General features: G+C 40.3%; 1 protein-coding gene across 2 annotated transcripts in view; it reads left to right on the forward strand.

Annotated features, from left to right (window-relative positions):
* The first annotated feature begins 1420 nt into the window (after positions 1-1420).
* The window catches only part of arhgap36 (Rho GTPase activating protein 36), a 62892-nt gene continuing 50061 nt past the window's right edge, over positions 1421-14251 (forward strand). Inside the window, exon 1 of one of the 2 annotated variants that reach the window (XM_008435148.3) lies at positions 1421-1757. In XM_008435148.3, coding sequence (XP_008433370.1) covers positions 1740-1757 — 18 coding nt within the window. In that variant the 5' untranslated portion in view covers positions 1421-1739. Of the gene's footprint in view, positions 1758-1794; positions 3560-14251 lie in introns of those variants that run through there. The other variant, XM_008435150.3, reaches the window with a different exon arrangement.

The following is a 14251-nucleotide window of genomic DNA, read 5'->3' on the forward strand; positions in this document are numbered from 1 at the left end:
CACATCTAAAGACTGAAACGTCTCCAACATTACTCAAACTCAACCAGACTGGACAGAGGGCATCAGTAAACATTGATGCCCCACATCTTGTCAGAGATTCCTAACTGAATTTAGGCATTTACTTTGACTGGACCCTTCCAAGACACGAATATGTTATGATCTAAATCAGCGTTTCTCAGCTCGCGTCTTCTGGTTTTATTCCAGGATTATCTTCTATTCACTTCCATCCATCTTCCAGTCAACCACCAGATTCCCTTTACCCCACTAAAAAAAAGTCTCACCACAGCATCATACCGCCAGCAGAATTTAGATCCAACCATCAAGCAAAAATGATTTGCTTGATGGTTGGGCTTCCATCAAGCTTCTGTATTCATCCAGCACAGAGAAAAGCAAACAAAATGCATGACATGAAGTGGTGTTAATTTAGTTATTATGATCTAAATAAAGTATAAAGTAAGGTGCAGAAGTTCCTTAGACTGTGCACAATGCTCCGCTCCTATCAATCACACGTCCCAGATGAGTTGCACTCGACTCATCCTACTGTTACAACAAGCGACAAGACGGAGCTGGAAAACGTTAGACAAAAGCTAAAAAGACAGGAGGACTTACACTGGTTACTCAAATTATGCTCTAAAAAGGAAGGCAGTAAAATCTTAACTAAAATAATACGTTGAACTGATGAGGCCCTCACAAATTCCTAGACATACAACACTGAATTTTAATGAGGGACCGAGGAGCGAAATACAAATACGGACAAAAAGCTAAAAAAGCAACATAGTAAAATAAAACGAATAATTATATTTCCACACAACCAGAACTTTAAGTCTCTGAAGTTGGTCCGTTTCTTTGATTTTGCACTTAAAGGAGGATAAACTAATTAGTCAAACACCCACAACTGTTCCTTTTACCGCTGCTTCACCCTGTTGCACCTCTCCATCTATTCCCATAGAGCGTGTTAGAACAACACACTCACACACAGAGGGGGGGAGGGGGGGAGACGCTTTCATCAGGGCCAAACTACCAAGCTGCATACTTCCTGTTTCTGACAGCTCAGAGCGTGCCATGTTATCTACGTCCCACACACACACACACACACACACACACACACACACACACACACACACACACACAGCAGCTAACGCAGGAAGAGCTGACAGCAATCTGCAGTCAGCACCGAGGGAAACAGAGTGAGACAGTTGTGCAGCGGCTTGTGAGGCTTCACTAATTATTCACTCGAGTTGAATAACAGGGGGAATAAAAACCTGACATGGTTAAAAAGTTAGGAAGAAATTTTAATGAAAATTAAATAAAAGGAGGGAAAGAGAGGAACTGACGTTGACCTGAGCAGCAAGTGAACAGAAAATATATATATATATATATTTGGAGGAAGCACAGCCAAAATGGCAAATGGGAGGGGCTGGGGATTGGAGTCATGTGGAGAGGAGGAGGAAGAGGAGGGAGAAAAAAAAACGAGATGGGGAGGAGTGACATCAAGTGCAGGAGGGAAGAGAGACTCTGCAGCTAGTTCAGAATCGTGACAGAGAAGCAGAAGAAGAGGGAGAAGGACTAACAGAGGAGGGAGTTGCTTTCCCTCATCAGCACCTGATTTCTACACCTGAGACCCACACACACACACACACACACACACACACGGACCAATGATACTGCTGGATGGACCTGCCGCATTCACCTCCACTCTTCCAGCTGTGGACATATGAAACTCACCCCTGTGGACAAACATGCAGTTCTACTATGCGGTAAGAGACTAATTTTGTGTTAGACGATAGTGAATGCATCACAGGGATTCTGAAAAGGAAACTCTTTACAGGGTGTTACAAAAATAAATAATTGAAAAATACATTAAAAGATTTTTTAAAAAAAACCCTCAGGGTCAAAAGTTGAGATACAAGCTATTAACATATATTATAAGATAGTAATCACTTTTAAAACTGTTAAACCTTCTTTAACTATAAAGACTGCACAGCTTTGGTTTCATTTAATCATCGTCCGTTGGAAAAGTAGAAAGCACATTGTGAAACTTAAACATGTGTCAGGGGAAAATAAAAAATAAACAAAAAAAAAAAAAAAGAAGAAGAAGCCAGAAGTATGTCAAAAATAAAAGTGGAAACAAAAGGCAAGTGTTGCCTGAAACGTTGAGAAAAGCAGACTGGGGTACGCAGAACGTCTTCTTAACCCACAAAAAGGAGAACTGATTAATCTTTTTATATACTTGAACGCATTTTTTTTTAAACTTGTGATTCTGCTCTACTTCCTCTGATGCATAAAAAAACCCCCTACATCAGCTCAGCTGTTTAGACCTTTGACATGTGGCGCTGTACTCACCCGGCGGTCTGCTGAAGCTCGCTGTGATGTGAGGAAACTCATCTTAACATCTTCAGCTGCCGCTTGTTTTATCGAAAGGAAACGCAGGAGTGGCCGCGGTCACTTAAAGGCCGCGTGTGTCTTCAACCTGTCCATGAATCTTCATAGGTAGCCCAGTCTGCCCTTCTTCCCCCCTCCAGCTTTTACGTAACATTTTAGTGTCTTGACTAGCTCAGTGTCAAAGGTTTGTCCGTCTGCGATAAACACCTGCCGGCCCCCGCGCCGCCTGATTTACAGCATTAGCGTCTGGCTGATGGATACATGTGCTGGAGCATTTTGTAAATAAAAAACCCGAATATTCCCCTCCGAGGAGAAGGCGGCGAACAAACCCAGACCTTCGAGCTGTTGCAGACATTTTCAAGAGAAAGTGAATGTTGCTCCTTGTCTGAATGAAAATGCTAAATGTTATCAAGTCTCCAGTTTTGGCCTGGAGACTACCCCATTTTACCCCCTAGCTGTTTCCCGCCGTGCTCCCGTAGTAGTATTTTCCTGTAAAATTTCTCGTATTATAATAATTACCAAAAATATGAAAGTATTCTTTAATTGAATTTAAACTCCAAACTTCGCTTTTACATTACTGCCCTTCCATCAAATTTCCCGTATTCTCCAATCCAAAACTTGACAGGTATAGTGTTGACGGGAAGTGGGGTGCAACATTACACAGCCATGTTTGATATCTATCATCTAATTTGTATTAACTGGTTGCTTGTTGGTATTATTGAGGCTTCACTTTAATTTCCTACTTTAAAAAGTGCCTTAAACGCATCTGGCGAACTGCTCCTCCTCAGGACCTGCTGTGCACCTTCGTCAAAAATGGCGTGACTGGCAGAATTATCAGCCAATCAAAATTGACATAAAATAACTGTCCATCCCACAAGCAGCTGTAAAGAGCTCCCGTCACTGTAGTGAACGCGGTATTTACAAAATGGCGACCGCATCCGCTTCAACCCCGGTTGACCTAGTTGCAGATCAAGCAAAATTGTGTTTTTCAAGGTGGTCTTTCACGGATTACAAAAAGAAATGATTAAAAATGGAAAACCCATACCAAACCTGGATTCACTAAAACAGACCAATAAGAACTTTGTAGGGCATTTTAAAGACTAACTATGAGAGCTACGAGAGGCTAACTGCTAGCACTGAGCACAACAGCCTATGGATTTTATTTTACAAGTAATGGGTGAGTTTTGCGTTTATGTTACATTCTCATTCAAACTTTACTTAATTTTTTTTTCTTTTAATTGTTCACATGTGCTATTTGAGCAGTTTGGATTGATGTTGAGCTTCACTGGGGAACAGAAAGGTTTTTGCTAAATTGCTGAATGTTCAATTTTGTGCGCTGTTGCCTGTGCATTCTGATTTAGTAATGTAATTATATTAGCTGTGTAACCACCCCCACACCACTAGAGGCAGTAGCAACCCCGAAAAGATGCGACTAAGGAGCAGATTTAGACTATAGAATTTGGTAAAAACTGAGCTTTGCTGAAGTAATTAAAGACACAAGTTCAAATCCATGCTGAGAGTGGAGCTCCTTCAATCAGGGCTCCTCCGCAGCTCTGATTGGCTAAGCAATGTAACGTGATCCTCCGCAGCAAGTGATGGCAAAGCGGGGCGTCATCAAAACTTTACACAAGTGTGTCTTTACCTCCGCGGCAGAGGCTCCGCCGAACCCCTGAGACCGACTCATCGAACCCCTAGGGTTCGATCGAACCCAGGTTAAGAACCACTGGTCTAGGTACTCCAGCTTCCTCCAACAGTCCAGAAAACATGACTGTTAGATTAATTGCCCTTAGGCGTCCCTTGTGTGTGTGACTGGTTTAGTCCCGTGCTTCTCTTTGTTGTCCTGACTGCTGACCTGTCCTGCCTGTTGCCCCATGACAGCTAGAGATAGACACTAGCTTGTGTCAAGTGTAGATGAAAAGAAACGGTATGTGTGAAGTTTGCATGCCCCCCCCCCCATGTACTCTGGTTACATCCTACAGTAAAACATAATCAAAATTATGATGGCCACACCTGTTGCCTTAGGCTGTGGAGAGTCTGACTCCAGTTGGCTTTTTCTGCGGGGCTAATGTGGTTTGGTTTTGTTCAACTTGGCTCAGGGTAGACATCTCTGGGATTTACCCTTGAAGTAAATCCAGTGAAATGCCTCTCCAAAGTGGTAGTTCAGGAGAGGAAATAAAGAACTATTGACCATGCTTGGTATTTTCAGCAGTATTTCAAAAGGTCTGATCCGTTTTGACAAACATGGACTGAACGACAACCTCAATCAAACCGAATCCCCAACTAGATCAAAGCATGTGTGAAAATGTCACGACTGTCCTGGGAAGGTTTTAAACACTTTTAGATTAAAATGCGTATTATGTTAATATACACATTATGTGCATATCGTTTAAGGATAAAAATGAAAAGAAGTGAGCCTTTTTTTAGAAATACTTTTTTTTCTTCTTAAATAATCGTAGTAATGAATTGTTCACCTAAATACTGAGTACAACATTAATTTATTAATTAATGAATTTGTTAATCATAACACACATTCTTAGAACTGCTTTTAGTGACCGAAAAGTTTAAAAAAGGATAAAAGTAGAGCATACCAACAATAAATAATCAGAAATAACATTTTATTTACTCGATTATCAGAATTATTTAAAAGTGGCTAAGGAAAATAGATTTTGTCGTAAAATCAGAAACAGGAACTCATGGATTACTAATTAAACATTTCTAAAAAAAAAATAAAAACTCACTGGTTGAGGAACAATCTTTAATAGAAATTGTTCCTCCCAAATTATCTGTTGATTACGCCTATGGGTCAGTTTTGGGTAATTTTCTAAGAACAAATATTTCTCAACATAGATTTGTGTTGAGCTGTGAATAAATGTCCACAGTCAAAAGGTCAAATTTTTCTAAAATGTTCAGTGTGAGAATGTGTTATTTCAATAAAGTATACATTTAAGTTTTATTACACTTTGTTTTTGCAAGGGATACAAAAAAAATTACAGTGGAAAAATCCACTGTAATTGGAACACGCAAATAAATAAAAAAATTATCATTGCCAAGCAAACCCTTTGAAAATTAATTATGGTATATCAGACCATAAAACTATAAACAAGGTTTATAATCCCATCCCTTCATCTGTGTTGCTTCCACTCCTTTTTAACAACACTTTGAAAGCACTTGGAAGTGGACTAAACCAGCACAGTTGTTCAAAACTAAACAGCTTTCTATTTTCTGCTTCGTATAAGAAGGTCCAGATGGTCGTCCTCCTGCTTGGCCCAGGAGACTCGTTCTCCTTTAGCCAGTCTAACACATTAAGCATGTGCAGACAGTTCCTGCACTTTATCTGCAGTTGCTGTTCACACATGCAGCTCGTAGCTGTTGGGGATTGCGTGGCTGTAACTCTGATATCTGGAAATGCAAAGGATGTGGTGCGTGTTGGCATCTGCTTGGAGTGGGCAGAACGGTAAAATAACGGAGGAATGATGAGGAGAGGACGAGGCTTGGTGGGGACCGTTCTCATGCCGATGACGAGTCGACGTATAATGTAATATGTTACGGATGAGGGAATGGAAGGCAGCATTAACAGGAAAGCGGAATCTTGCCAGGTGGATGGATCCTCAAAATAATTTTTTCCCTGGAAGAGAATTTGCAATAATGTCTTTAAAAATTCCCCCGAGGGATCTTCCAAGCATTTTACTCAAGAGATATCTGGGGAACCCCTAGAGACAGGCAGAATGAATATTGTATGTATATATAAGATTGACTATCAAATAATATGTTTGTCCTCATTTTTAGTATGTTTGTCCTAATTTTGCCACTATAACCTGTGAAGTAGTGGGTTTTAGTTAGAACAGTGCAAGTGCGGTGAAGCATCTGACTTGAAGAGGCCCTGTCAGTGCTGTGATATGTGAACTGAAGTCTCCATTATTTGGTGGTGGTTGAACTGGATAAAATCTGTGGAATACCTCAAAACTTCTTGTTCTCTTCAAAGTTTTTGCCTTGTGGCAGGTAGCATCTTACTGGTGAAACGGAGCAAAGCTGCCACTCTGTGTGGTCCACGGTTGGGCATCTCTACACTCGACAAACTCTGTTGGACTGTGTGTTCTGATGCCTTTCTCTCAGAACCAACACCAACTTCTTCAGCAGTTTGAGCTACAGTGGCTTGAACCGTGCTGACCACCCATCACTCATCAGTGAGGCCTGGTCAATGTGGGTTCACCACTTTAACTTCCTTGGACCAACCTGATGGACACTGACCATTGTGGTCTGGGAAGAACTGAGGTTTTGGAGATGATCTAACCACGTCATGTATCCATCACAACTTCGCTCTAAATTTGGACACATCTTGTGTCTCATGAAGAATCAGGTCAATGAAAAGTTTTCCCCTTCACCTCATGAGCATCTGTTTTTCCTCAGGGTCTTCGTTGTCTGGTGTCCATCATCTGTTTGATAACTATTGGTGAGCACTCAGTGCTTTAACTGTCCAGCAATTGACAGCATTGTTTTCTATGGACAAAGATGCACTAAATTTTGTAAATTCATTGAATGGGTAGGCTTCACCGTGGACTCAAGTTGACGGCACTGAAGAAAACACTTACTTAGAAGAATTGATCCTCTGCATTAATTATAAGTGCTCCTATTACCAAGTGTGGTTTCCAAAGATTTCCTGAACTCGCGCTGAGATTTGCACCACAGAGCTGTTTTAATGTTCTTTTACACAAAGATCCCAAGAATCCATTCCTGGCATCGTATCCACTTAGCATTCTCACACGTTTTTTCATATCACGTAGAAAAAAACAGACATTCCTGCTTAAAAATGTTTGTTCTTTTTGATTCTTGATTTTTTTTTTTTTACATCCAACTTCGAAATAAATACTTATCATCTTTGCATTACAAATTAGCTAGCGTATGCTAGTTATTTATGCTAGTCCCTACATAAATAAACTACTGTATGAAGTGAAGTCTTGTGCCGTGTTACTTGTAAACTTTTTTTTTCCCCAGCTGAATTTACTGCTTAGAGCCAGTTGACAGTTTTCACAGCAAGAGGAGAATTTGCGGTCTATAAAAGTTTGGACATGACTTTGCTAACACATCGATATTTACTCTCTATGAGAAAGGCAGGAGTTCGAAATGTTGTGCTGCAGCACAAAGGGCACAAAAAAAGTTTAAGATGCTCCAAGTTGGCAGCCGCTGTAGATTTATGAAGTGTGTGTAATGATGCAGAAGACTGCCCTGCCATCTGCGCTGGAGCACTGCTTGGCCTCGACTTACACAATCAACTGCAGCTAAATCTTAAACTTTGCTGGCGCTCCATACGCTCTACATCTCCCCTTCTCCTTCCTCTCCAGCATTATCAGACAGCTGCATCGCTTTATTCCCAGCTAATATTTCTGCTTCGGCCCATCTGTCATCGGGTCTCCATCTCCGTCTGCTCGGGGTGTTTTAGAATCCGCCGCCTCGCTCGGCCCTGCTTTGGCGCAGACTGCAGGACCCAGTCGTATTTCACGCTTGTCTTTTTTCTTTGATTTGTGAGCACGTCTCTGGCACGTTGATGTCTACCATTAGATCCCGTTTAAGTAGGTGGGGATTTGCCCGACGTGAGTGATGCCATTGCCGTCCCCCGGGTGTTCTTCACTTGGGACTCGCTGGTGGAAGCAACAAAGGGAGTTTTTATTAAACTTGACTCAGGTTTTTCATTTGATCTGCTGAAGATGGAAAAGCTTTCTTACCTCTTCAGAAGTCATAGTTGGAGATGAATTTTACTGAAGGGGATTCGATTACAGTTTCAAGGGAGGCTTGGAGCCTCAATAGGCCTCACTCCGGAGCTCACATCAGATATTGAGTGTCTATTAACGGGACCACCCTGCACTCTACAAAGGTGGTCTTTATGGAGGAATAACCCCTCAAGACAAAGAGTTTGTGAGGTGCGCAACAGTAAAACTAATTTGGCTTTTTTAGTTTTTTAATCTCTAGTTCTTGAAACGGACCTGTCAAAGACCAGTGCTTAGTCCGTTGGAAAAGCTTTAGGAAGATTTACAGGGTTGCTGTTTGCTAGCAGAACTAATCCATCGTTAAGCAGCTGATGTAGTTATGCCTCAAGGCTAGATGTGCCAAAACAGACACGCCTAAAAAATGCTTCCACAGGAAAAAAGCTAATTGAAAAAAAAAACAAATCCGTGCATAAATCTGTTTAGCTGTTTAAACTATGTGACAGAAGGTAAAAACCTGGTTAGCACAAATCCTCAGAGGAGCCCTAAGGAGACTTCTGCTTAACTGTAACGTCTGATCGACGGCGACATGATTTCTTCAGTTTTTGGGGTGAGTTTTGTGCGTTTGTCTGACATAAGTGTTTCAGAACAGGAAAAACTATTTTAATACCAGAAAAGGTATAAAAAATGTCATTTATAAATTTCAATTTCAATTATGGAAATCATTTTGGAACATCAACAAACTACATAGTATATAGTCTTTATCTACAAACGGAGAAAGCATTTCCGAATGGTGAGACTGCCCAGCTGAAATTACTCAGAAAGACTAGTAAAATCTTGGAGTACTTGCAAATGTGCTTTTTGCAAATGTGCAAAATGTGCTTTTTGCACATTTGCAATCGGTGTTGCAAATGTGCAAACACCGATTGCACATTCGGTGCAAACACCGAATGTGCAAACACCGAGCATGGTTTCCAGCTAGCATCGGAAAACCATGCTAGCTGGTTTTCCGAAACCAGCTAGCATGGGTCCGACCAGTTAGAGTAGTAAAACTAATTACTCGTACAGTCTTTGTCTTGTATCCAATTTTTTAAATATAATTTGAAACATTCAACTGTGACAAAAAAAATGAACACAAACAAAGAAAAACTTTGTGTTGAAATGAATCTCATGAAGGCAGATGGAAATGAACCTTGGTTGGTATGAGAGACATAAAACAAACCTGCTGCTGCTTTCAGTGACTCATGCTTCGGCTATCTGATCTCGGCCTCAGCTTGTTTTAAATGAATTAATGAATGTCACTCTGGTCTTCAGAGAAATATTTTAATATAAAAAAAAATTTAAAGTTTCTATCCTTTCACAAATCAAACATTTGTTGAACTTTAGCATAAATTTGAGTTCGTTTTGTTTCCCGCTCGGTCCCTTCGGCTGACTGGAAGAAATGGTTGTGGTTTAACCTTCCTATTGTGTGCAGCATTGCACTGGGTGCCTTCAGGGTGTCTTCATAAACAATCTAATCTCTCATCAGCCTGCTTTCAGTTACATAACCCAAATAAGACTGGCCACTTCCAGCCTCAGGCTCAGTCTTCCCCAATCATCCTGTTGATCAGTTATTGCTGTTGACTCTCGTTGAGGACTTTTTGATCAGTGTTACTTCACGCAGCGCAGCGTCAACACATTGCGGTTTTCACTGCCACGTGTTTAATAGGTGACCATTAATGGTGCGAGTTTGGTCTTTTGCGAAAACTGCGACTGGAATGTTTTGATGCAGAGTTAATTTATTTTACGCTAAACAACATCTGGTTGTACTTTTCGACTGAAACCTGATATCGGTCCCAAATGGGGAGAAAACTATGTGACGGGTCTCGTCTCTAAATCATGTCAGGGCTGTGCTTTATTTTCTTGGAGGATGTTGAGGAAAGTGTGCAGTATGCATTAAATTTAAACCCACTGGATTTTCTTTAAGACGTATAAAATAAAATTACAATATTTTTTCATTTGTTGTACTATTGGTTATTTTTAACTGTTTAGGGCGTCTGGTCAGACTCAAAGATGTTGAACAAATGAGTACAATTTCTCAGCATAGGTGCAAGCAGACTTACAGTGTGAACCCTAACTTCACTCTACGCCCTAACACCTACCCCCATCATTTTTGCATTCATGTAACAGGTGCAGGGATGCTTTTTTTTTATGTCTGACCAACATTTACTGTGCTGCTTCTTTGTTTTCATTATCCTACTACAAAAACCCTAAGAACAAACCATATCCATTTATCTGGCGTATCAAGTCCCAGAACGTAATCAAGCCGTCAATGAATTGAAGAGTTAATGAATCAATGCACTCTAGCAAGGTTCTAAGGGATTTTGGTGGTGAAATTGGCCCACAGGCTCATAGATCCTCCTCCGTACGTCAGCATAGGGGATGAGCAGATTTCCTAATTGGGCTACATCATATTATGTAACATGAAATTGTGCAATTTTTGTTCAGAATTGCAACCACATTTTACACTTTTTTCCTATCATTGCAGTGACGCCACTACTCCATTTTAAGATAGATAGATTTTTTTTTTAGTTTCAGAATGTCTTCACTCAGTTAATGTCAACAATCTCATATTTTGGTGTGTGTGTGTGTGTGTGTGTGTGTGTGTGTGTGTGTGTGTGTGTGTGTGTGTGTGTGTGTCCTGTTAAGAGTTATGGCAGGAAAACCACACAATTCCCAATTCTCAAGCATGTTTCGTTTCCATCATCTGGGAGCAGGAAAGAAACGACTGGAAACAATTCTCTTCTGTTTTCCCTCCTGCTTTTCTACCTTTGAAAAATGAAGTGAATGTGGAAAAAAATAGAAAAAAACAACAACCTCCTGCTTTGTTTACATCCAACATGACAGGCTCTCAGTTTTCAAGTCCGTCCACATGTTCCTGTCTTTGTACGAAAGTGTACGTTTGTCAAATATTGCGGCACTCGGTGTTCTGACATGTGATGGATCTTCGGCTGGTCAACCGCAACCTCAAGCATCTGGTTGACTCGCGGGCGCCTGCCACCGCTGGAGGATCACTCCGCGCCTCCTCTGATGCGGCAGAGTGTCTCTGGTCCTGCGTCTCGCTGTCGTGCAGCCCAATCTGATGGCCAAGTCACAAACTTTGCCAGGAGATAATAAATCCTTTAAGATGAAGCGAGAAAGCTGAAGGATTCAGGAGGTTTTTACGGATATGAGCTCACGTCTGTTGGTGATTTGTCAGTGTACGGTGGGAACAGGTTTAAACGGTATTCCGATGTTTGTTCATGACCGCTTGGTAGCTGCTGCTGTCTACAAAAAGCCGTAGATCATACAAGAAAATGGATGAAAGAGACGCAGAAACACTGGTGAAGTAGAACATCTTTGGCTTCAGGAAATTAAAAAAAACATATGTCAGTCATCAGTATTATTAAAACTATCATCCTTCTATAACCCTTTTGTATTTTTGTAGAGATATAATATGCCCTCTTGAAAGTACTAATAGCATTAAAAAATTTTGCCACTTTGTTACAAAGTAAATCCAGATGTTAAAGCCTTATTAATTTACTCCCTCTAAATCCAACATCCAGTTCACAATAAAAGCCAATGACATTCAGAACTAATTTCATGTGTCCTGTTGATAGAAGAGGATTTGGAATGAAACACAATTGTGTTTACGCAGTCCCACAGTTGATGGTATCACAGCGGATACCAACCTATAAAGTCACCAGATTGTGTCAAAACCTAAATTGGGGCCAATACTGAGTGGTCCCAACAAGTTCTTAGGTCTCCGTTATTTAGAAATGGAAGACATTTGGTACCAACAGAGTCTTGTTTAGCTCTCTTTGTCCAACCAAAGAACAGTCAGGGAAGAAGGCCCAGATCCCAAACCCAGATAATGTATACGGTATAGCTCTTTAGACTGAGAATACGTTGGAACCTACCAGTGTGAGCTTTGGTTGAAAGGTGGTTTGGGTTGAACAAATTCAACTAACCATGCCTAAATTTTCTGCATCTTTGTTTAGAACACCGTGGGTTTTAAAAAAAGGTCACAAAATTAAACACAAAAAGGACTGCTGTCGATGGCATTTAGAGGGTTTCTGTATGGGATATTTACCTGGGTGACTCTGCCACGCGAAGGATGGATGAGTTTTCCAACTCTTGGCATCTTTCCAAATGAACCTTACAGTCGAAACCAAAATAAATGACACCCTCTAAGACTGAAGAGTTTTAAGAAATGTATTCTTCATGCAAGAACTGGTGTGCTAATGATGTGCACACCATTGTACTTGGGCCATTTCACCATGGTGTGTTTGTGATTTTGATAGGCCAAAGTTGGCTTAGTTACCCAGTGATTTAAAGACGTGAAAGACAATACTAGTTTTTTTGTTGTTGTTCTTTGGTGCAGGTAGAAACTTGCCTTGATGGAAAAATGCAGTGCATTTTATCTCAAATAGCACTTTGTGTATTTTCTTTAGCTGTAGGGGAGGACAAATGTAACTTACAATTTCACTATTTCTATGAATTTCAAAGAAGACTCACCACTGTCCTGAAATAAAAGATTAGAATATTTTAGCTTAGTAAAAGACATTTCTTGGCAATCAAACCCCACTGTTTTCTATTTTCAAAAAAGCACACATGCCTTTCAAATGAACAATATTTACTATGGCAGCATCTGTTTAGATTGTGCCTCATGCTGCTTCTATTTATAACGTTGAGCAGCTTCAGCGGGTTAAGAAGATTTCCTCGTATGTTGGGCCTTCCAACTTGATGTTTTCTGCTCATAAATCCGCTTCTTAACGTTGTTTTGGTTTTGTTATACAAGTCGTGGGCAAGCTGTCAAATGTGAGTAGTTAATGGGGCTGGAGCATTCCAGGAATGAAGAGTCAGATACAGATTTGATTTTGGAGTGATAAATTATATTGTTTGTTTTATGTTAAAAAAAAAAACTTCTGAGGGTGCCTAAGATTTGCAGGCAAATTATGATAGCAAAAGTCGTTATGGACACATTAACATGAGGGTTATGACTTTTCAAAGTCAGTTTCAGAGATGCAGGATTCCTCATGACTGAGATTTGAAAGTCTAATTTGACATTTTGCACATTTCCCCTCTATTCCCTGCAGACAGCCCCCTCCCATCCTCCTAGTGCTCACCAACAAACTCAACTTTTATTCTAAGGTTCTGTGCAATTCTAGAAAGATTTTACTACAGCTGATAGATCACAATCCAAACTCATCGATACAAATTACATCCATAAAAACAGTTTGTTGTGCAATTCAATCCATTCAATTTTGCCTTTTTTTGTCTTGGACCTGCTACTGTGTTATGAACTAAACATTGTCCAATTTCATAACATTTTGCCTCCATGTTTGCCAGTCCACGTGTAAAAATAATGACTGACTCCAGGAGATTTCAGGTTTGGCAGTCTTGGAAAACGTCTGCACCTTCAGGGAAGATAAAAATCTTCTGATGTTTGTTCTTTGTTCTTCTTCTTGTTAGTCATTCCAAAGTCCAGTCTTCATACTTCCTATCTAGCTAAACATTGATGCAAAGGGTTAATCTCGGTAATTAATGGGGATTTTCATAAATTCATCAAGCCGTTTTATCCCAAAACCTTGACTTGTCACAATTTGTGGATGAAAATGTTCATCTTTGACGCTGTCGCTCAGACACTTTTTTTCACAGCAATTCAAAGTTTTATCTTTACAAATGTTCTGCCTAGTTTAATAGTTTCAAACATCAACTAATATCACCTTAGCATCAGCTTAGCATTTTTCCCAAAACTCACTGAAACAGCTAATGTTTACCACTCTATAAAGGCATATAAATCATCGCTCGGCTCCTGCCATCCTCCTCAGTTTAATCAAGTGGATGTGATTTTGTTTTGGCCGGACAAACTTTAGCAGTCTTTTCTTAGATACTGGTTCCATTTTTTGAGTGGCAACAGTCGGTTTATGTATTTTTATTTCTAGTCGTTGCCCTCCGTAAAGCCAAGCACGGTACAACTGTGAACAAACTTGGCCGGTTTTTGGTTCTGGATCATGACTGTTTGTTGAGGAAACTTTTCAATCATGAACAGCCCTCCAGATATCATCACAGGAGGAGCAACAACTGTAACTCAAAGTCAATGGGCTTTTACATAATACAGTTATATAAACATAGTGAAATGTGTTCAG

This window comes from Poecilia reticulata, chromosome 18 (genome assembly GCF_904066995.2).
Source record: "Poecilia reticulata chromosome 18, P_reticulata-male-v2, whole genome shotgun sequence".
NCBI lineage: Eukaryota > Metazoa > Chordata > Actinopteri > Cyprinodontiformes > Poeciliidae > Poecilia > Poecilia reticulata.